The sequence below is a fragment of the Hippocampus comes genome, unplaced genomic scaffold (genome assembly GCF_001891065.2).
Source record: "Hippocampus comes isolate QL1 unplaced genomic scaffold, H_comes_QL1_v1.1 scaffold124, whole genome shotgun sequence".
Taxonomy (NCBI): Eukaryota; Metazoa; Chordata; class Actinopteri; order Syngnathiformes; family Syngnathidae; genus Hippocampus; species Hippocampus comes.
The window spans coordinates 246,510-270,989 of NW_017805075.1; the positions used below are offsets into that span (position 1 = coordinate 246,510).

Genomic DNA, 24,480 nt, shown 5'->3' on the forward strand with positions numbered 1-24,480 from the left:
GATTAGGGTGCAGTGTGCATTAACACAAACATATCTTACTAACGTACAAAGACACACAAATGTTTTTTTGTTTTTTTTTTTCTCCTCTACACCTTTTGGATCTAATTGGGACGAGTCCTAGATCTACCGGTAGATCAGGATCGACGTAATGGGCACCCCTGATCTAGATACATGTTGCAGCTCCGAAAAAGGAGAGCTGTGGTGTTGGTTTTTTGAAACGTACATTTTATTTATGCTTTTAATAGTCTCGACAAACACAGACACATCTGCGTCCGACTCCGTGTGTTCAAAGACAGCCTCCGAAAAACGGAAATTAATGATCACTTCAGTGACACGAAGAAAAGCGAAAATAATGCACCAAAAAAAAAAAAAAAAAAATCAAACATTTTCAAAAAGTGATTTCGTCCCCGACGGCAGTTTAGCGCCAGTTCAAACACATAGGTGACGGTCTGCCACTACTATCGCTGATGAAAACGCTGAACTCCAAGAGCAGGCATTCCTGCAAAGCTAGGGAGTTTATCCAGAGGTGTGCACTGAAGACCGGCCTTCACAAAAGCTCGATTCAGTGGCTGCTTCGGTGAGTGATAAACTTTTACCCATTTCGACTTCAGGTTGCGGAGCATTGTAATTGTGAAGCTCGAAGCATTTGAGCAACCAAAAGTCTGTATGGTGAAAGATTTGTCACTCTCGGAAGCATCCTCCGAATCAAGATTTGGTTGCTGTGGTGTTAAGTTGCAGCCTGCTGGATACGCCTGCTCTCGGAGTTTGGTGTTCTCATCAGTGGTGCTTGTAACAGGCCTTCCGCTGTGTGTTTGTCAAGCACGCAGCCGTTCTTGAGAAACTTGTCATGGATAGCGTAAATTGCACTGTTTGTGACGACCATAAATCTTCGTAAATTGGCGCCGAACTGCCGGCAGGGGCAGCGCAACTTCTTGTTAACGCTGGTCAAACGTCAATTGGCGAGCCACCAGCAAAGGAGTGATATGCTTACAGAAAGAGCAACGTCTAAGCTGACAAATGCAGATGGATTTATGTCTATCCAAAAACAAACTAGAGCAAAGGAAGTGTCCAGTGACTTTTGGGACGGTCTCATTTCATTTTTGATATTTGATTTTAGGGGTCTGAGGCCCATACCAGACGAGGAGGTCCTCAAACTCTACGGGGGAACTTACCACATCCCTCTGCAACTGGATAGCGGCTTCTACGGAAAAGTGAATATACGTTTTATAATACATTGGCGCCTTGAGAGAAGAGTGACTTGACTTAAGTGTTTTTTTTTTTTAGATAAGAGCCGTTGTTCAGCTGATTTTTCCTTTGACTTGTGAGCAAAGAGATACGAGCGCTGTATACTGGCCGTCAACTCAACTCATTTCACAACAAGCAACAGCTTGGCAGATAGTGAAGAATTCTTCAAAAACAAACTTCAACTCTATTGCTACTTCCAGCTAAAGTTTACTCTCAAACAAATTACAGCATTCTGTAATTCAACCAACCCCCTAATTATGCTTTAGAGAAGTCAGTTTAGCTTAATGCTGGCAAACAACGCAAAATATCACAGACGGAATAATGACTGGCATTATCATGGTGTGATAGCTCTTTAAGCAATAAATATTTCATCTGAAACGGTGGAGCAACACTTGTAGACAAAATACAACAACATTCACAGGCGTATACTTCTTTTTCTTCTGCGAAGAACTACTCATGTTACTGCAGCTTGCTGAGGAATTTTGACCAGCTCCATGTACACCTTAAGGAGCAGCACAATGCCCCCCCCCCCCTCAAAAGAGATAGTTTCTTTAATATATTAAAAAAATGTCAGCCATAATACTAATTCTGTACATTTTTTTAATCATGCCATTACAGTATATTTTATATAAACTAGAATTCTCCATAGTGCTATTTTTTTAATTAAAAGCCACTACACAATTATTATTATTTATTTTATTTCGGAGCGGTGGGAGTCAGGCTGGAACAGGTCAATGACATTTCCATTCTTGTCAACAGGGGAAAATGATTTGAGATTCTTGTGTTTTGAGTTAATCTCAAAGAATGCACAAAAACAAATCCAGTTTTTATCCCAAACTCTGATGTCATAAAGATTACATAAATATATTAAATATCCATCAGTCTGAGATGAATGCTTACATAAGCGATCATGGTTGTTTTGTAATCTCGTTTTGGGTCTTTGTCATCATGAAGCAGAAAAAATGTTGAGATTTTTCTGCAAAATAATGATTTTTAGATCAGATGATTCTCTCCCCTGCGTCCAGTGTGTTGGACGTCACAAAGTTTAGTTTGTCCCAATTGCTCAATAGCAGAAGCTCACACTGATGTTTGGAACTGCCAAGATGCTTTCCTGCTTTAAGTTCTTGTCCCTTTCAAAAGCATCTCAGTCAAATGGGTCCCAGCCCAGTCTGCGCCGTGTTTGCCGTGCTATGATGAATGCTGGGGGAAAAAAATCACAATTAAATCTGGCTGCGAATGATGACAGCTGTTGTATTTTGCAACAGGGCCCGAAGGTGAAACAGTTCATGGACATTTTCTCCATCCCTGAGATGACCCTATTGGCTGTGGCAAATGATTTCTTCATCACCAACGACATTGATTACGATCCGGTTCACCTCTCCAAAGACGTCTCCGTGAGTATTCACATTTGGACTGTGAAATGTGTGAAAGTTTTTACAGCCTGTGTGAATTGGAATGGAAACCACCCCACATTGTGGTCACTCTGGCAGTTGTCTGCGCTGGTGCAATTTCTATTCAAAACCTGTTGTCATTTGACACTAAATGTAAAACACAACGTACATCTGCTTTTAGCTCGAACAATAATACATGTTTGTTAAAACTCTATTGATCAGAAAGTACTGTATATCGGACCCAAGATGCTCATGAGGTGAAAGGCCGTAAAGATTATTTTGTCTGTGCACTGTCACTGGCAGTTTTCAAAGTTTTTTTTCCTGTTGCTACTCAATACTCATTGAGCAGTTTGTTTGTGTATTAACATGGGATGAGGGCTCATTCGACCCATATTCATTTCCATCGTTGTCTCTCAAGATGTAGTGTTATACAGTATCTCACCAAAGTGAATCAACCCCTCACATATTTGGAAATATTTCATTCTTTTTATGGGACAGCACTGAAGAAATAATCACACTTTGCTACAATGTAAAGTCGTCATCTTACCGTGCCGCTAAACTGCCCTCTCAAAATAACTCCTTACTGCAGTTTTAGTCTGTGGAAACTTCCCATACTGAAGAGAATCCTTTGCCTTCCGCAAACACACCTGTAGAAATGCAGTTAAGGCGTTATTTAAATTTTTAAAGCTTTTGTCACGTCAAGGGTGCAAGATATAAATATACAATATATATTAAAAGTGTTTTTGGGACATTGAAAAGTAAGAATAGCCTACCAGCCTTCAACCTGGTTTATGAAGTTGAACATGTTTTTTTTTCCTCATTCATTCATTTATCCAAACTACAGATTTTGCTTCCAAATAGATTGTTGACCACAGTGTTGCCGAGAGAGCTGGATGGCCATCTTGAAGTTGAAGTTTAGTGTCAAACTAAACATAAAACAGAGAGAACTACACAATGTGTATGCAAAATTGACTTGCTTTAGATAAGTCCATTTAGCTTAATGCTAGCAAATGATGCATAACACCATTGATGGGTTAACGAATAGCATTTGTTGCGGTTCTCACCCCTTAAGCAATTTTATATTTGAACACAAACTGGAGAGACACACAGACAGACAACACTCCCTGGGATATTTTTTTTGTCCTCCGTGGAAAAAAAATGACTAAGATAAATGCAGCTTACAGAGTCAGCAGTGACACTTTTCTTTGTTTATATTTTTTAAATTGGATTTGGATTTAATGTATTTTCACTTTGGGAACGAATTAAGATGGTGTCAGCAGACACCACTGTATCTCCTCGGTTGGTGTCGTAGCTTCAGCCGCGTCTCACAGGCATGGTGTGAGTCTGCCGCACCTTCTTTTTGTTGGCCTTTGGCTCCTACTGAGAGGTTTAAAGAAACGATCCTTTGACGCTCCTCAGCTGGAAGCACAGGAATCTGCTGAGTGAAACAACCCGGTTGGGCAAAGAATAATAACTCTTGGCCTTGACTGACGAGGCTTTCCACTTGCAGTGCACACAACTAAGGGCGGGTACACACAGCAAGACAGTCAGGCTGTTTTTTTTCCTCTTTGTTGTCCCTGACCAAGGACGAGACCGCCTGATTGTCTTATGTCTTATCGGTTTATTATTAATATGATTAATTTTTCTGCCTGAGGTGTTTTAAGAGTGGATTTGTCTCGATAATAGTGTTTGAAACTGGTCGTCTCAACAATATTAAATATGAAACGTGTTCAGTATTTATAACCGTAAATCTTCATGTATGGGGAAAGCAGACATCCCCGTTTAACTCGGTGCACCGAAGAAGTGCACTGATTGACAAACAAGGAAGTGGCGATAAACAAAACCAAATGTATCCTACTTAATGTTATTAATATTATTATTTTTTTGCATAAATGTGTGTTCCCCAGACAGCGGGAATTGTTTTCCAAAGCAAGTGTTTTTATTGAAGACATCTTCACCACTCCCCACCCGTGTCCTCTTTAGAAACACTCATCAAACATCAGCGCATGTTGGCGAATGTCTGTTTGTATTCATTTTTGTAAGGTCACGTGTGATCTCGCGAGATCTCTTCATTTTGTGATCGGTGGCGGAACAGAATCCGAATATATGTTTGGTCTTCTGTGTTGGAATGATGGGAACACAGTACGAGCAAAGCTGTTGAATTCTGATTTGTTCTCTGTATGTGCTGGGTCTGTCACAGATGAAAACGATTATGTGTCTGAGTGTGTAAGCACCAAGTATCAATTTTCCTAAAGAACTAAATCCCCTTTTGTCATTTTCAGGAAGCGATTGGCATGGTCCACCTCAAAGGCTTCATGTACAAGTGGATCATGCAAGACCTTGGTAAGATTTTTCAAGTCAGGACAACGCAGCATTTACCTGTGAGTTGTCCTCTTTGTGTCTAGACAAGTTCATTCTGAGAGGAGATGAGACTGATGCTGTTTTGCACCGACTCGTCAGTCATGGAAAGAAACTTTTCCTCATCACCAACAGTCCCTTTAGCTTTGTGTAAGTGTGGCCCAGGATTTGGGCTCGCAAGCATGTTAAATCTTTACAAGGTAGTTTCAAAATATTTTCTTGCTATATATATATATATTTTTTTTACCTTTTATGTGAAGTACATTTCCAAGTGATTCTTTCACTTTCTTGTGTAGGGATAAAGGCATGACGCACATGGTGGGCAAAGAGTGGAGAGACTTCTTTGATGTCATCATCGTGCAGGCGGACAAGCCTCACTTCTTCACTGACTGTGTCAAGTATGTACTGTACCGACATGTCCTGTAGTGCAACCACTAAGACGCACAGACAGATTGAACAAAAAATATTTTATTGATGTTTTATTTTGAAATCAGCTGCATCTGCCTGTGCCTCTGTCCATGTCAAACCACTTATTTCGGTCAAAAAAATAAAGTGATGTTTTTAATCAGGCAATAATGAGATAGAATGCACACCTACAACTTACAATCCAAAGAAAGTTGCATTTTAAAAACGGCGGGCCTCATTCACAAACGGTGCATATGCACAAATTGGCGCTTACGTTGTGCACATAAACATTTGTTGCACAAATAGGTGATTCATCAGTTTTTATTTCCGCCTATATTAAGCCATTATGAACGACACACACACACACACACACACACACACACCATGAACGACGCGCACACACACACACACACACACACACACCCATACACACACACATGCATTGCAAGTAAGAATTCCAAATAACTAATGGTCTGTAAATGACGGATTAACGTCATCACTTGCGCCCTGGTTGCATTCACATATGTCAGAGATGGCCGAGTTTCTGATTATAGCCACCAATCGCTCCTCTTGTGGAGTGACATCAGTTGGTCCTTGTGTTTGACCTCCTCCAGTTTAATTTTTTCCCTCTGCTTCAATATCCTTTTCTTTGCCGCCGCCTGAATTTTAAACCATTTTTTTATTCACCTGAGCCACGGTGCGGACCTCAGGAAGTGTGTGTGTGTGTGTGTGTGTGTGTGTGTGTGTGTGTGTGTGTGTGTGTGCGTATTTACATCTGAGATCAAATTTGCTACTTTCACAATTTCTTTCCCTTTTTTTCTTTCTACACTGACTATATGAAGTGTCAAATAAGTGTGTGCTCATAATTATGCACTATTGGAATAAAAATAAAGAGTACACATACGATTGTGTGTGTGTGTACACATACGTTTGTGTGTGTGTGTGTGTGTGTGTTTACATCTGAGAACAAATTTGCTACAGTGAAAAACCCCGCTGTGAAAAAATTCTTGCTGCAAACATGATTTCGTTGTAGAGGAGTTTCACTGTATTTAAAACTATTGAGTCCAGTTTATTGAAGAGAAACAAGTGTGAGGTTCCCTCTAATTCTAACCATTTCATTCAGTGTAGTGGTGAGCTGTGTTTTTATGACTGCTTTGTATATTTTCTACGAGGGTTCATCAATATATTTCTTCAGCTCTGTGGCACAAAAATGGCTGGTTGGGGCCTACTGCTGTATTAGTGTGGATAAAAGCAGCAGCTCATGAATCAGGCTAGCCTTGATTTACTATGGGATTTCACGGGGCAGTGTGGCTCCCTCTAGTGGTGCAAAAAATCACAGCCTAAGTTCAGTTCAGTTGTATTAAATCTTGACGAAGTATTTTTTAAATATTTTCGAGAGAGAGAGAGAGAGATCTATCTACTGTGTGTGTATATATATATATATATATATATATCTTTACCTTCTCTGTGAAGTACATTTTCAATTGAATCATTATTTCAGGGCATGTTGTATTTTCATGTATTGAAGGGCAGTGTTAATGTTCAAAGTGTGCATTGCAGACCCTTCCGTCGTCTGGATGGCAATGGGGACCTTCGCTGGGAAAAGATCAGCAGTTTAGACAAAGGCCACATCTACAAACAGGTCAGTGCTTTGACACTGCGGGTAAATAAACAATGCGGGGCGACTTTCATCAGGTAAGGTGGAGAGCGCAAATGTGGCATTTCCTCATCAATCACAGACCCACTGACGTGCGTGTTTGTTTTGTGTCGCAGGGAAACCTGTTTGACTTTCTCAGGTTGACGGGCTGGCGAGGATCGAAGGTTCTTTACTTTGGAGACCATCTTTATAGTGACTTGGCTGTGAGTGTCAAAGCCTGATGGGCATCTTGAGCTGACCTCATGTCCTCTGTTAGCTTCTTATTTGCTCACATCAAGAAGTACATTCTCGTTCAGTATTATTTTTGCTGAGGTACATCTTTCATATTTAGAAAATCACCACCAAACAAATGTTTCATAACATAACAAACATAACACATAAAGTAGGTTGGAATAATGACTGTTTTTAAAGATGTCTTGAGATTTTTGTCGCATGCTCGAAATACTGTATATCATTTAAAAAAAAGCAAAGATCCACCATTAGAGGGCAGTGCTTGCACAATGTGGTGAGAGTTTTGGATGCCATGTTTTTTCCCTTTCTAGTTTTGTTTTGTGCAAACTCGGAGTGATGTACAGTAGATACTCATTCAACGGTGAGAAACATTTTTTTCTGCGGCAGGACCTGACGCTGCGACACGGCTGGCGTACGGGCGCCATTGTACCTGAACTGGAGCATGAAACCAAAGTCGTGAGCACCGAGCGCTACTCTGTCAGCCTCACTTGGCTGCAGGCCCTCACCGGCCTGATGGAACGATTACAGGTGAAACGTTCATGTCAAACCAAAAGCTGAGGGCTAGGAAAGATGTGCTTGGCTATCTTTTTGACTCGTACTCAATTCCCCAGACGCACCGTGACCCGGACTCCAAACAGGTGCTTGACGAGTGGCAGAAGGAGCGAGACGAACTCAGGTGAGTGACTCTTACGCTATTCAAGTTCACTCGGGGGTTGTCTCATTCACTTCTGTCTCAACGAAATTTACGCTTTGACTTTGATACTCTTTGGTCAAAATAGACTGCGGATCAAGAATTCCACCCAGTGCACTTAATGTTCGCTTGATGTTCACTTGGTTCAAATTAAGCAATTTCAAAGTGGAGATTGAAAAGATAGCCAAACTGCTGCTTGCTGGAAGTTTGGTGCTGTCATCTTGCTCACTACACGCTGTATATGTCTACATTGTCTGTAAATGATCAAAATGGCACCAAAACAAAGTTGACAAAAATGTTGCTCAATCATTTGACTTGACTAACTTTGTTTCCCAGGGTGATGACAAAGAACTTATTCAACCCTCAGTTCGGCAGCATCTTTCGAACATGCCACAATCCCACGTACTTCTCCCGACGCCTGTCTCGCTTCTCCGACCTCTACATGGCCTCCCTCAGCTGTCTCCTGAACTACGACCCTTCTCACACCTTCTACCCACGCCGCACCCCTCTGCAACACGAGGCGCCGCTGTGGATGGACCAGCTCTGCACCGGATGCATGAAAACGCCGTTTCTGGAGGAAATGGCTCAAATTCGATGAGCGCATGGATTTTTCAGACACTCTATTGCCTTTTACAACAGATATGTTTGGGTGCGGCAAGGCGCCACAAAATTGTACATCGTGACCAGTTTCGCCAAAGAAGTAGATGGAAAAACAGCCTGCAGAAAGTAAGCTGATTGGGCTGCTTCAACTCATCAAAAAAAACCAACATACGCACAAGTAGCTTTTCCTATTTACAGTAGTTGTGGCAATGAACTTGTGTGTGCATATATAGTGGACTGCGGTTCACTTTTTCACCTCAAGTAGGCGTTTACATCTTTCATTGCTTTTGTAATTTTTACATGAAGGAACTCATATGGGGAAAATTAAAAGCATTTAATGACTACACTATTAAGGAAAAAATTAAAATGCAATGGTGCCTTGACTTGTTTTATGAGTTGTCATTTGGCTGATTTTTATTTTATTTTTTTGAATATACAAGCAAAATTGGATGGAATGGATTAATTGCATCACCATTCATTTCGGTGGGGAAAGATGATTTGCGACATGAGTGTTTTGAGATATGAGCTAGATCACTGAATGAATTCAATTTGTATCTCAAGGCACCACTGCAGGAGCGTCAAATTGTAATCTTAGAAGTGCAGTCATATTTTCAAGAAAAAAAAATGGCATAATATTGCGAGAATCAAGTCTAGCCATCAACTTAATCACTCTGTGAAAAGTTATTCAGAGGGAAGATACCTTTTTCCCCCCTTAGAAGTTGTTTTTACTTTAATGTAAAATTACAACTTTTTTTCCCCTCATACTATATAGTTTCTCTGCGGCCTTAATAGTTATTTGTGAAAAATGTCTTCGTGTATAATCATGTCATTATGTTTTTGTGGTCAAGCAGACAGCTTGGTTTGTTCATTGCAAAGTCCAAATGTCTCCTGATCACAAACTCCAGTAGTTGCACATTGTAATGTAACGCTGGTGTTGCTTAGGTCAGGAAATAGAATAAGTGGCAACTTCAAACAGCTTTTAAAAAAAAAAAAAAAAGAGGTGGATTCCTCTGGGTACCCCTCTTCAGACTTGTCTCAAATCATGTCAGATGGCTGCTGTTCATGTTTACTTACATCGTACGAGTATTGTCTCATAGAAGAGTACAACTGAATTCAGTGGCAATGCATCTCATGAATGTACGTTTCAATAAACTGTCTCAGCAGGAAAACATTTGAGTGTCATAAGTGCACATTATTTTTACCGTTAAATACAGAATGAGGCAAATTTGTCAGCAATCAAACATACATTTAATGTTATTCTGATACTTTGGAATTTGATGATGTGAAGTGAGCCAATGCAAACATGGTGGCAAAAAAGTTTTACAGGTAAAATTTGTGAAAACTGACCAAAATCCATTTTAGATTTACAAGTGTTAGTGTAAATCAAGGAAAATGGTGGGAATTTTGAAATTGTACTGAAGGTAAATGCTTGTATTTTTATGGAACAGTGTTCATGTGAGAGTTTGAAACAATGGAGTGAACTGTCTGCAGTTCCACCACCCATTTGCACTGATTCCCACAGAAATATGGCTCCTGCTGGTCCTTGAAGTGTCAAATAACTCCTAAAACAGTAGAAGAGTCCACGTTGTACACTATAACTGTATTTCTATTGGACAGTGAGCTGGAGTTCGGGGGCGAGTTTGAAACTGTCTCGAGAACTGACTGTGTTTTTTTGCCACATTTGCACAATTTTCTGCAGAAACATGCCCCCGTTGATCTTTCAAGCGTCATGGAGGAATCTTGAAACATTGAAAGAGTATCACATGAGAACACTCAGACGTAAATAGAACATCACATAGTTTGATAGTAAATGTTTTTAATCCAAAAAGCAGTGGCATAAAATATCCATTCATCCATCTTCGGATCTGCTTTATCCTCACAAGGGTCACGGGTGTGCTGGAGCCTATCCCAGCTGTCTTCAGGCAGTAGCAGAGGTACACCCTCAACTGGTTGTCGGTCAAGCACAGGGCACACACAGACAAATAGCCATTCACACATAGGTGCAATATAGAATGTGCAATTAACCTACCATGCATGTTTTGGGAATGTGGGAGGAAACCAGAGTACCCAGAGAAAACCCACGCAGGCACTGGGAGAACATGCAAACTCCACACAGGAAGGCTGGGGCCCGGAATTGAACCCTGCACCTCTTTACCTTGAGGCGGACGTGCTGATCAGTCGATCACTGTACCGCTATGGCATTAAAAAAATAAAAAAATAAATAAATACTACCTGAAACAAATACTTAAGATGAACTTGCAGAGTTTGCAAAGAGATTGGGCAATTTATGCTTTCCGACATTCAAACGACCCAATCAATACACACGCTACAGCTAGCCCGCCGGTGGGTCAAAGAAAGAATGAGGTCTCAAAAGGACAGTTGGAAATGCGTGCAGTCGGATCCTCACCTCCACCTTTCATTATTGTTCTTGAGCAGACAGAATGGAGTCGCTTCTCACGTACTCTAATTACACCACCTGTTGTGATTTATGCTTAAAAGGTACCAAAGCACGGTAAAACCAGTGATGCAATAACAAATTTAACATTTGCCCTTTGCTTTGTGTGCATAAAAAAAGTGACATTATGTAAGGTTCAGTTCAAAAAAGAGAAAGTACAGTAACATTCCTCTACCCCCATTCACAGATTCTTTTTTGTACAATTTATAACTTTTGTTTTGCTTTGTTTATTTTGGGTGTAATTCCACAATTGACCACTAAATGACAGCAAACTAATTTTACATTAGATTTGAAAGAAGAATAAAAACTGGAAGTATTTGAGCTCAGCCTATTTTTTGCTGACGATTATTGATTGTCAGATCTTCTTTAGTCCTGCGTTTTACACCTACAGAAAGCAATGGCGGTCGATTCATTTTATAATATTCATCTTTTGCATTTTATTATGGATGTGTATTGTCCAATGACAAGTGTGTTAGTTCAGAAAAAAAAGTGATTTGTTTACTGTAAACACACAGGACTCAGTACAGTGTAGCACTGTTTGTACAATACACCCTTGCTCTCCCAATATATTACTGAGATATGTATTTAAAATGTGTTTTATTTTCAGATATATTGAAAGACCTTCAAAAAAGAAGTGCTGCAAATGCTGTGAAACCATGCCTCCGTAGTTGTTAAATGGTGTATTTCTATTTTGCAGATTCCGATGGATGGAAATTACTGCATACCTTTTACACGACCTGCACAAGTCTCCTGGACCCAACGAGGTGATCCCAGCTTTGCTTGTGAGTTGTGCATGTGGGATTGAAGTCTAGGTCGGGGCACTTTTTGTTCGTGTATTTCATTGGCCGCGCGGTTGCTAAGCAGCGCAGCATCCGTCGCCGCTCTACTCTGAACAACAAACTCACTCACTTCACCACCCGCCTGCAAGCAGACAGCAGAAAAAGGTAACGTTCTCTGCATGCTGCTCTATTTCATGTGTCACTGTTAATCTGCTCGCTTTTGTTTGTGGTAACAAAGCATATTAGCGCTTGTGAAATTTGGCGTGCAGAGTACAGGGATCTTGCGGTAGTTTCAGAGGCTATTTTTCACAAATGACTTGGGCACGTATTAATAATGAATGCACATCTCTCTGCATGAAGTAACTCATTAGTTGCGTGACCTGTTTCTGCCACCAAGCTCTTACATCATTGCTGCATATTTTTTTGGTTTGCGAAACGTGTTTATTGGTGACAATGTGGTACATGCTCGTGCTGACCTGTCTTGCGTGTGCCTCGCAGGGCCGGTCCTAGCTTGAATGGTGCTTGTTTTGTGTTGTTCATTCAAATGCAGGAATCATATTAATGAACAGTCACAGAGGGCCTGTTTAAGAGTACATTAAGTATGGTTGCTGTTAAACTTTCAGCCCGCCTACACGCCATTGTTCGGCCAATGACTTGTGAGCGCAAACTCGAGATACGAATGCTGCGTGCTGGCAGCAAATTCTACTCACTTCACAGTTAGAAGCAGTTGTTCTTCATGCAATTTTTCAAAAAAGAGACTTCCACCTGTTTATTGTCACACACATTTTTAGTTTACTGTCATCAACATCAAACGAAGAACAATAGATCTTGCAAATTGAAAACAACCATATAACATTTGGTGAGAAAAGTAATGTAGGTTAATTCTAACAAACAGTACAAAACAGCATATATTGGCTTACAAATCGCATCTGTGTCATGGTGTTATAGACTAGCGGATATTGAACCAAAAAGGGTGGAGTGACACATATAGACAGACAATATAACAATACTCACAGGCATATTCATTCTCTGCAAAGAACGACTAATATTACTGCAACGTGCAAAGGAATCACTTGAGACTGTGGTACCTCTACTTATGAAATTAATTGGTTCTGGATGAAATTTCTTAACTCGAAAATTTTGTAAGTAGAGACTTGTTGTCCATGTAAATGCCCTAATTCATTCCAAGCCCCCCCCAAAATTCAGACATAAATGTTTTATAAAGCATAAAAATGTATCAAAACAAATACATGTTACAATTAGATTATCGCACAATAAATGAGAGTTGTGGATAATGTAAAAACAAAGAACAGAGTGAAGAATAAAAATGATGGTCATTTAACTTTTAACTGCGTCCTCATCGTTTTTTGCCCTCTTTAGTCCATGTTATCTTTCAGAAGTGGTTTTTGCCTGTCGTTTTACAAAGAACTGATGCAAGGATGTTTGCGTTTGTCGGCTTTTTACAATGTTTCGAAAATATCCAAGGCGAACATCAGCATAGTGAGCGATGGCCCGACGGGTCAAAACTTTTTCCGGGTGATTCACATTTATGTAAAACTATCGGAACACCTCATGGCTCGCAGGGGTAAATGGCGAGGAGGCTGCATAGAAACATATCTATCTATCTACACAAATAGAGACATACTGTAGAGATCCCTCTGAGCCAATGCCAGGAAGATGCTAGGTCAGAGCCAATGGCAGAGCAGCTATAAGTATGTTGCGTTCAGGAAACTCGGAGCTGCGAGTAGCAGACCATACTGTATTTTTACCTTTCGTATCTTGAAATTTCTTTTGTAATAACAATATTTTCCCATTGAGGCGTTTCGTAACTTGAAATTTCGTATGAAGAGACGTTCAGAAGTAAAGGTACCACTGTATATCCGTCTCTAATAACCTATAATCTGCCACAAAGTGAGCAATATGTACACACCAGAGGAAGCACCACAATGTCCAGTGAGGTGAAGCAAAAAAAAAAAAACATAGCAAAAATCAATATTTCTTTACATTATGTTAAATTCTGACATTATTGTATATCTTTTCCAAAGTACAATATGATAGAGTGCTGTTTTTGTAATGGAAAAATGTAAGATTCAACAAATATTTTGGGCCCTTTTACGCGTGTAAGCCTTCCTCCTTTCATGCCTCGTTCTTGAATGTCTCTTGATATGGAACTTGATTTCTTCTTTGTTTCCTTTTCAAAATGCTTTCATCCTAGTCCCATTTCGTCATGTGCTCGGCTGCTAAATCTCGCGCCTCGCCGTTTTTACTTCTCATCGGTCTCAGTTGAGTGCATCTACGTCGTGATGCTATGTTGGCAGCACAGAGAATCCCTCCTCCCAGTAGCCTCCTGTATTATTAAATGTCACAGCACCTTTACTTTTACAGCCCCGCAATGATGGAAGTATTCCCTGGGGTAAGAGGATGTGCACGGAAAGGAAGCCAAAAGCAAACATATGCGTTGTTTGTGTAGCTGCATGGCGTCAAACAGGCCACATCGTAGGTAGGGTTCCCCACGGAGGGCCGCGTTGACTAAAAATATTCCTTCCTTGCCTTGTGTGTTTCACACTAAACAACTGTCACGCAGAGTAAGATTTGACAGAAATGTTGTGACTTCAATTGCGTTTTGTCTTCACTCGACTGTATATGTCTGCAATATGACTGAGTGAGCACGACCACACTAAATCAGTATAAGAGTAGACAGGGCCCAATCAGCTGTGTAAATATCTCTGTTTCAAGAATCGTGTGGCTGCAATATATCCCAACCGGGTAGTCGTGGGGCTTTTCCACACCGTGACAATGTCGTTCTAAAGCCACGACGGCTGTCCAAAGTCCCGTTCCACACATTGGCTGTCATATTGGAATTTTTTTCCCACTCGTTTTCCCATCTTTTTCTGTGTGCCGACTCGCGGCAAACAGCGAGGCGCTCTAAGTTCTTTTTTAAGGGTGCACAAAAAAAGATGTGATGGGCCAGATCTGGCCCCTGGGCCTCGACTTTGACACACCAGTCTGCATGTATCACGTTTGCTTTACTGTTGTCATATCAACAGATCTTCATATCTTGCTTTATGCATGACATCCATCCATTTTGGGATGAGATGAGCATGATGGTGAAGGGCCCTGCAGTCAGCAACTAATTGACTCTGTCAGTGTGCTGCAGCGGGGCAGTTGTTGTGCACTCATTAATCAGATGCTGCACGACAGCATTAGGGATGATTCATTCTTCTTATTATTATTTCATAAAAGTAATGTTGTCTCAGGGGTTGCACCATGTCTTCAAGAACTTTTGTGTCAAACAGTCAAGTCCATTTTGAACGCATTCCACCTTGATTGGGTCATGGTGATTTTGTGAGGAGATCATTCGGCTTTAAGTGACAGGTATTCAAACACAATCGGTGGAGCAACACGTGCGCAGACAGTGTAACAATACTAACAGATATATGTTCTTCATGCTCAGTGAAAAATGAATAATATTACTGCAGCTAACTGAGTAGCTGAAGGCTGCCTCCATGTACAGTATATCAGTATGCGTGTATTAGACTGTCCCAAGGTGGCCAAAATGTGTACACCGGAAGGAGAAGCACAATGTCCATTGAAGTGAAGTACGAATGTAGCAAAAATTGTTACGTACGCTACATTCTATTCATTATTCTATTATGCTACTCCTCCATGTGTTCTTGATGTAAAGAGTATAGGGTGGTATTTTTATGATTAAGAAACACATAACAAACATTTTGGTTGTTTTTTGGGGGCTGGGGGCATAGATTAAAGGGATTTCCATTCATTTCATTGGGGAAAGATGATTTGAAATATGGATATAAATATTGAAAAAAAGTCCTATCTCAAGGTGCCACTGTATTTATTTTTTATACTGTACGCCCTCAGACTATTTTCATCCACATCTCTGCTCTTCTCGACGCAATATCTATTGGCTTTTTGACTGATGTAATTTCCAACCTGTCCTTCCAGTTCCTCAAGTTACACTTACAGAATGCATACTCATTGAAACATGCGCACACAATGACTTTGTCAAACAGTAGCAATGAAACAGTAGCAGTTTAAAAAAATTAACTTTTTCTCTGTGCTTTTTTTGGGGTCCGTACATAGGGAAAACTTCATTTTAGCCTTGTGAAACTGCAAACATCGCACTACTTTATGTGGGAGACATCAAACATTGTTTAAGCACTGTTAATAACATTTGGATATTATTATTACATGGTGCAAGGGCGTCACAATGCTGTGCCAGGTCAGTGTCTATTACCCCTCACAAGCAGTTCATTGTCCATGAACACACAATATAATATATGTACTTCTAGTAATTGTCTATGAACAACAGATCTTTTCAAAACATATTGATTGGCTGTCCGACATGAATAAAAGATAATTGTTCCTTCATCAATTCCCTTGATCCTTTAAAAGACCACAGCAGGTCAACATTTCTGTGGGAACACTGGAGAAATCTGGTGGACTGGTGACATAGACAGTTTTCGGGACTGTCTCAAGCTCCCTCTTAAAAAAAACCTCACTGTCCCATGAAACATATCCAATTTTCAAAGTGGAGTTTCAAAAATTCCAACTATTCCCACAGTTTTCCTCAATTTAACACACACTATTAAATTCTGGGCGGCCCGGTGATCCAGTGATTCCTGTGTTGACCTCACAGTGCAGAGGTACTGGGTTCAATTCCAGCTCCGTGTGTGGAGTTTGGATGTTCTCCCTGGGCCTGCGTGGGTTTTCTCTGGGTACTTCGGTTTCCTCCCACATTCCAAAAAAAACATGCATGGCAGGCTGATTGAACACTCTAAATTGTCCCTAGGTCTGAGTGTGAGCGTGGATGGTTGTTCGTCTCTGTGTGCCCTGCGACTGGCTGGCAACTGGTTCAGGGTGTCCCCCGCCTACTGCCCGAAGACAGCTGGGAGGCTCCAGCACCCCCGCAACTCTTGTGAGGATACGTGGATCAGAAAATGGATGGATTATTAAATAAATTTTTGTCAAAGTGTCAAATCTGACCGGACACAGGCTCAGTGTAGACAATCTTTGTACCACTTGTACAAAAGCATATTTTTTCCCCCTCCATTTTTGTGTATTTGGATCACATTATCAAAAAATAATTCACTGGAAGAATAACATTGAGAGTATATTGATTGCTGTCAAAACAGTGCAGTATATGCAAGGATTATAGCGAGCACTGGGACCCTGAGAATGTGAGCAAGCGACCTTGGACACATGCAATGGCAGCTTTGCCATGGATTATTTATTGGCGGGTTTATGCGAGGCCAGCGGGCCGTGTCGCTCTTTCATTGCCAAACATGCTGCGAGCCCCTTCGGCTTAGTTGCCATTGTGGCTCTGTAATTCGCTGCACTTTTGTGACCTCGTGCTCTGTAATTCGCTGCACTTTTGTGACCTCGTGCTCCACTTTGACGTCTGATGTGTTGGTAGAGGCCATTTTGACCACCTCCACAGCCATGTTGCTGCACGAGAAATGCCTGATGGTGTGAACATGAACACAATCAGGGGGCTGTGGATAGCATAGCGTCTGACATGAAAAATGAGGTACTAATCAAGATCAGTGGCTCTAAAACTGAGCCTTGGGGGTCCACAAAATAACTTACAAGAAATTCGTATGTCATGTGACTTAAAATAGTGCAGACCTCCAGATTGGGTCAATTAAAAGCTCTGTTAATTAACGTAACAAATGTAACACATTAATCTGACATCCTTTGTATTTGGTTACTTTTCTTCAATAAAAGGTGCATTCTTCCAGCAATAAAGTCCTTGTTTTAGGTACAAAAAGCAGGTAGTTTTACAAGAATGTATTTCATAGAACAAAGGTGTCTTTTCCAGAATATAATCCGTATTATTATGAGACTAACCTTTTATTTATGAAATCTGTTGTTTTTCTTCTCTTCTTAATGTTTTGCAATGATTAATCAACAACTAATTGATTATAAGAGTAACTGACATAATCAATTAATCATTTAGAGACCTCGTTCTACTTAAAATTGGCCAAATCCTCGGAATTTCAGCCACTTAATGATTAAAAACAGTACAGTAGGTTTCCAGTCCTGCATAGAGACTGCATGACAAAATGACTGACTTGAGTCCTAATAAGACAAAAATCTGTTTTTAATTTGGAAAACAACAGTCAACATCTTTGAAAAATTTCTGACGTATGTTAGGGACCAAACCAGTGACTGAATCATAATCAATTCAGATTTTTTGCATTTTCTGCACAGTCAATTTGAAAAAATGTCCTGTTTTTGATTATGACTGTTTGATTGGCATTAAGATAATAATTTCCTGGACCTATCATGTCTTTTCATTGACTGTTTGTATAATGCATTTGCATGTCAGTTCATTTATTTGTTGTTTGAGAAATGTCACTCATCTTGAGAGTCACGCTCATACTTTGATGGCTTTAACAAAGACTATGCGGCGTTATTTTTGCTGTTTTTCTGTTGGCTTGTCGCAATGATAAGATCCCAGGGTGAAACGTATTTTCCCTCTTCTATTCGCAGAACTGTTATTCATAATTTCCTTCCCTGTTGAATTATTCATGTCTTTGTGTTTACGTTAGGCAGGACTACTGCAAACAGATTATTAGATCTGAAGTGTATCTTCTCTTTGATGCTTTTTGAATGAGTCACCCCTGCTTCGAAATGTATTCTCTTTCTCACCTTCGCCCACTGAGTTGTACTTGCATGTACATGTATGTACTTGTTTGATGCGACACTAATTAAAGTGAGGTGTTTTTGTGTCCTTTGTCGTTGCATGGCAAACCTGATGCAGGAATCATTCAGTAGGTGAATGGTGTCAAACACCTGCTTACAATTACAGGGCTATTTAAAACAATCAAACAACTTTCTCTTTAGTATGCCCCACTTGCTTTATGTTGACACATGTTACAAAACGCCATTGCCGGGCTAGTAATGAGCAGTGACAGTTTTGGAGTTATAACCCTTCAAGCAACTCATATTTGACCATAAACAGTGGAGCAACACATGTAGGCAGCAATATCAGACTTTCAGTCAAATTGTTTAATCGTCAATACTGATTACCACAGGGGGCGGCCCGGTAGTCCAGTGCTTAGCGTGTCGACCTCACAATGCAGAGGTACCGGGTTCAATTCCAGGTCCGGCCTCCCTGTGTGGAGTTTGCATGTTCTCACCGGGCCTGCGTGGGTTTTTTCCAGGTACTCCGGTTACCTCCCACATTCCAAAAACATGCATTGCAGGCTGATTGAACACTCAAAATTGTCCACAGGTGTGAGTGTGAGCGCGGATGGTTGTTTGTTTGTGTGTGTGCCCTGCAATTGGCTGGCAACCGGTTCAGGGTGCCCCCCCCCCTACTGCCTGAAGACAGCTGGATGGGCTCCGCGAGCCTTGTGAGGATAAAGCGGATCGGAAAATGAATGAATGAATGATTACCACTGTTTTTTATGAAGTGCTGTTTGTCTTAATATGAAACGTTGGTGATTTTTTTTTTTTTTTGACGCGCTGGAACAGATTCATGGAATTCCCAACAGCATCAGCACTCACATAGTCCACTCCATTTAATTCCTCATTGGATTACACAGTTTTAGTCTTAGGGTGCTCATTTTGTCGGTTAGGTAGACCACAAGCCTTTTGGTCTTCATTTACTTTTTGAGGCAAATATGAACTTTCTGTTACATTACGATGAACACATTGTTAAGAAATGAACGATGCTACGATGCTGAAATGCGAAAGCCTCATCATTTGAAAAGAATTCCGAATATGTTTGGAATAACACCGTCATGCAGTCATTTTAACAGTGCAAATGGGTGCAAGATCTAATTACAATACAACGAATTACACTTGTGAAACAGATGGAATTAGAAAGGAAAAGAAGTCCTGTTACCCTCTATAGTTTAGGTAGGGAAAAGATCGCAGTCTCATTTGTAGGGGTGTGCATCTCTCCACAAACGACACTTCAGTACGATTCTCACTACTATTCGATTCAAGGGTGTAAGTTAATCAAATTCAAAGAAACAACAAAACATCAGCATAATTTTCAAACCGATTTGTATCTGGTGTACATCTCTCATCAAGACAATTTGTGTGTGTTTCAATACAAATGGTCCAGGACACAATTCAAGGATCCAAAGAATTTAAAATGAAGCGATTTTATTCATCTTAACAAATCGAAACCATTTTTTAAACTTGAATAGGATTTTTGTTAGAGCCCTACGCATTTGAGAAATTCAACGTCATAATGTGCATTTTTCTTTTTTTTAAAAAAAATTTTTTTTTAGAGATGTTTTAATTTCACGGCCCTTTTGCAATCACACCTTGCACCACGGACTCCAAGTTGAGAAACACTGAAAGGCATCAGTATTAACCCCTTAGTATTCACTCCCCTTGAGATGCTTTCAAATCATGCTTAGACTTCATGCAAAGAAAGGTTCATTCATTCCATTGATGCTGAATGCACTCTTCAGCTCCTCTCTAGCTGTCCAAAGGAGGGCGCTATTAACCTGCATCTATCTATCTGTCCATCTATGTGCCTGTCGCGGATCCTTCACAGGGATGTCTGTCTGTCTGCCTGCCTGTCCGTCTCAGTGATGATCTTTTTGATAAAGCTTGTTATGTTGGGCCATTCATTTTGTCTTCTAGCATGACAGTTTTCTTCTTTTGTTTCTGACATTGTCATCATCAAGCAAAGGCTCTGAACCTGAGCGCAACTCCGCTACTGTCTATTAATCAGCTTTCATGAAAATTCCTGCTCGCTCGTAGAACCGTACATTACAGCCAGAAGTGTGTACCAGAGCACACTATCTGTGCCCCTGATGGTCCATCATGAGGGAACTAGATCTTTGCAGTAAAGAGTTATAGGAAACATACCTTTGTGTGTGTGTGTGTGTGTGTGTGTGTGTGTGTATTATACTGCCTCCACATGGCCAAAAGAAGGAAGCAGCCCAATAGGAGCAAAAAAAAAAGGCAAACATTCTTTACATTCTGTTTTATTATGTAATTACTCTATGTTAGATTATCGAGTGCTATTTTTCTCATTCAAAAACACATTTGAAAACGCTGCAACAGATCAATGGCATTTCTGTTCATTACAGCCAATGATGATTTGTGATATGAGTGATTGATTTGATTCCAGAACATGGACACAGAATGATGTGAACTTGTATCTCAAGGCAGCATGGTACTCAAGTCAAGTATAAAGTAAAAAGTACTTCCCTACCATCATATGCAGAACCTGGAATAAGACGCTGTGAAAGGCAATAGTGTGTGCGCGGATGCGTTTGTGGCGGCTGTTGGGGTAAAAGCGAAAGCAACAAGCCATCTCTTCAACACTGTTTTTTCTAGTCTACATACTGAGTTTGTCTCAACGATGTGAAAGTGGGGTAGTTTCCACACACAAATAAGTAAGCAGCACTACATGACCAAGCAATCCTATTAAATGATCCTAAGCCATAATTTTTTTGTTGTTGTATTTTTCATAATGACACAAAAGAAAGCTAAAGGTGAGTTAAGGCCTGGTTTCTTTCCAGTCACTTCAAAGCACAATTGCCTTTTGAATACTTGCACACTTGTACAGATTTGGACGGCAGCCTTTCCTCCGCAAACTCTCCAAATATCCGCTTCTCTGTGCAGTCTTGTTCACTCAAGTATCTGGAAAATATTTAGAAAGTATACAACGGCAATGGGGAGTGTGTTCATTGATATACAGAATAAATATTGATGGGGGAAAGCACCCTCCTTCCTTTTAAGCGGCTCTTTGCGTGCTTTTCACGTTTTTACAGTTCAGCACTTTGGTTCATGGCCAGGACCCAAAAAGCACATCATTGTCACAAAAAAATCACCCTGAAGAAAATTTCATCAAGAAATACAAATAAATGATCAAAACGTCCGGTCTCACGAACAACATACACTGTCGTCAGTGACTGCAGTCATGTCATGAAAATGAATGAATAACTAGAAAGCCATTATCTTTGACTTACATTGTCATTTTGTTTTTTGACATACTTATGGCCATCACTTTCCTTGACACCACCTGATCTTAAAAGTAAATCACACTTTCAACTGTAAGGGGGGTCTAGGAGCAGGAAGAAACAAGACTTCGGGACTTGTTGCTTTCATCAGTGACTGTGACACAGGTCATCCTGTCCCTCATAAATCTTTTTCGTGATTGCGTTCGGGAAATCTTACAAAAGAAAGCAATGTGAGGCCAATGCATGAAGAGATTTGAAAGTTGTTCAGTGGCCCTCCTCTTCAGTGTGCAGGTGTGGAGCAGGGCAAGCTGTGATTACAGTGCTTGTGTTTGATTGTTTGTCTTTCAGAGAGCTGAACAAGTAGCCCAGCAGGTCCCACAATGGACAAAATGTGCCAATGTCTGTTCTTCATTGAACCGACGTACTGTACGTCACAGTATCTTAATATTTTATTTTATATTTCATGCTTAGTGCTTGTACTTTGTATAAAAGATCCAGCCTTCAACAAAAAAGGGTTTGAATAATCAAAAAATAAACACATACTGTGATTTCTTTTTACTCAGTGCAAAGGGCTCTCGTGCATCAAAATGATCATTACAGGACGGCACAAAACTGTTGAACAGTAAACAAACTTTAAGTGCAAAAACTCATTTTGTGCATTTTTTCACAAAAATCAACTTACTCAAAATTGTAATATTATTCAGGTTCTATATTTGTCCTACACATTCCAAATCCACCCAAAATATTAAGCCTACTCACGTTGTACAAGTAGTAAAGAGGACGGTAGACTTGGTGCAAGTGCAACTCAGTGATGTCTGCCATCCATTCGTGAATGGTGATATCATAACTTAAAACTACAGTGGATCCCTGTTATTTGTGGGTTGTGGGGTGTGTGTGGTGTGTGGGGTGACCGGGCTGGCCCACGAATAGTGAAAATCTGCATATAATTGACGGCACTTTTCTTTTATCACCTCAGAAAATATATGTATTCAAAAATGCTGATAAATCTACCCAATAAAAAATATTGAAACAATTTTTATTTTTTATCACAGCACCATAACCCATCCCGGATCATGGGAGACAAAGACATGTCAGTTATCACGTGGCATTATTTACAATAACAATGACAGATTACCAGGTGAGTATTGCAGAACCTTCTGAGCATGACAATGCTTTTCCAGAAATATCTTTTGCTTCTCACCATCAGCAACAAGTGGAGATGGAGAATACTGCAACACATGTTCTTAAATCCACTGTGTACAGAAGAAAGTGTTGGGTAATTTCAGCGTTTGTGTGACTGTGGACACACATGTATCGACAGGAAACTGTTTTCAAAAACATTTTAAAAACAAATAAGAAAAAGACTGGCTTGTGGTTCGATTTAACTCTCTCTCTGTACATCATGAATTTAAAATGCCACAATGACGTGTTTTGCTACTCCAACTCGGCTGTAATGACACCTGCTCCCACCAACCAATCAAAGGGTGGAAAATGCCGACGTCATGGCCCTGTGAAGAATTTAAAATCTGATTGGTTAAAGAAACTGTCCATTGTAGTCGATTGCTTTCACATGGCAAAACTTACAGTCTGAAATCTGATTGGAGAAAATAAACAAATAAACAACATTCACGTCTTGGAAGCAGAGACGAAATACACATAGGTGACTGCTGGGAATAAATTCATTCATTTTCCTATACACATTTAGGAACGCCCACCAAAAGGGTACGCCTGTATGCCACTACACTTTGCGGTTCGCAGGAGACTGACGTTGTCAGCACCCCCTATTCCATGCCCCTCATCCTCTGTCTTTCCCTCCCTGTTTGTGAAGGAGGCGTGTAAGCAAAGAAGAGGCAGTTGGGGGCAGTGGACGAACACGCACACAAGCTCCGTCAGAATAAAGTGACGAGTCCATTCAGCTCTCGGTGGACTCAGTCACAGCAGGTATGCCGCAAAGAAAGAGGAGTTTCACTTTTGGAGCCTATGGAGGGTAAGGGTCGAGTTCGCTCTCCTGAAGCACGTGATGATACGAACGCGTGATAGAACGTGTTTGGTTTTGTAGCTCGGACTGACTCCGGGTTTGATGACTTTGCACATTCTCGTTTGTGTGCATGCGTGTGCGGCTCCATGTTTTGGATTGTCATCGTATTTATCACTGCAGTTTAATGACGACTAAACAGCTCCTCGTGCTGTCTTGTTGTCTGGTTGAGGGGAAGAAATTTCATCTGTGCTGTATGTTGCACATACAGCGCATTTGACAATAACGTTCTACTTGACTTGAGTTTTTTGATGCTTCAACCCAGATGAATTAATGGGCCACTCTTGATTTGGAAACATGCTTTGTAAAGTTGAGTTTTATTAATGATATTTTGCTGCTTCTCTGCTTGTACTGCAAATTCAAGCCAAGTAAACAGGTGTGTGCCACAAGCTTCGACTGGACACTCATGATTCAGTTTTTACAGAAAGTGAACAGGTGCACTAATTTATCTGTGCCTATTTAATGCATTTGGAAATGTGTTTATGTTCACTATCCAGTTGTACTTGAAGTCTTCCTATGAACACCCATAATAATGCATTTGATGTATGTAGTCAGGAATGACAATAAAATTGAGTTTAAAAAGTGAATGGGCATTGTGCCTGGTCTGGTCACCTTGGGGCAGAAAAACACAGACATATGCCATATATATATATATATATATATATATATATATA

At 40.4% G+C, this 24,480-nt stretch overlaps 2 protein-coding genes across 11 annotated transcripts in view; both read left to right on the forward strand.

The window, feature by feature from the left end:
• Positions 1-9,749, forward strand: part of nt5dc2 (5'-nucleotidase domain containing 2) — a 15,986-nt gene extending 6,237 nt beyond the window's left edge. Inside the window, exons 5-14 of the mRNA XM_019865189.1 lie at positions 1,118-1,211; positions 2,511-2,639; positions 4,919-4,979; positions 5,042-5,144; positions 5,291-5,392; positions 6,960-7,041; positions 7,173-7,259; positions 7,675-7,815; positions 7,899-7,963; positions 8,315-9,749. Of these exons, the coding sequence (XP_019720748.1) occupies positions 1,118-1,211; positions 2,511-2,639; positions 4,919-4,979; positions 5,042-5,144; positions 5,291-5,392; positions 6,960-7,041; positions 7,173-7,259; positions 7,675-7,815; positions 7,899-7,963; positions 8,315-8,576 (1,126 nt within the window). The 3' untranslated portion in view covers positions 8,577-9,749. The remainder of the gene's footprint in view (positions 1-1,117; positions 1,212-2,510; positions 2,640-4,918; positions 4,980-5,041; positions 5,145-5,290; positions 5,393-6,959; positions 7,042-7,172; positions 7,260-7,674; positions 7,816-7,898; positions 7,964-8,314) is intronic.
• Positions 9,750-11,930: 2,181 nt separating this feature from the next.
• The window catches only part of rap1gapa (RAP1 GTPase activating protein a), an 89,348-nt gene continuing 76,798 nt past the window's right edge, over positions 11,931-24,480 (forward strand). For 7 of the 10 annotated variants that reach the window (XM_019865142.1, XM_019865140.1, XM_019865139.1 and 4 more), the window contains exon 1: positions 23,501-23,758. In XM_019865142.1, the coding sequence (XP_019720701.1) occupies positions 23,715-23,758 (44 nt within the window). In that variant the 5' untranslated portion in view covers positions 23,501-23,714. Of the gene's footprint in view, positions 11,978-23,499; positions 23,759-24,480 lie in introns of those variants that run through there. The other 3 variants (XM_019865150.1, XM_019865149.1, XM_019865147.1) reach the window with 3 other exon arrangements.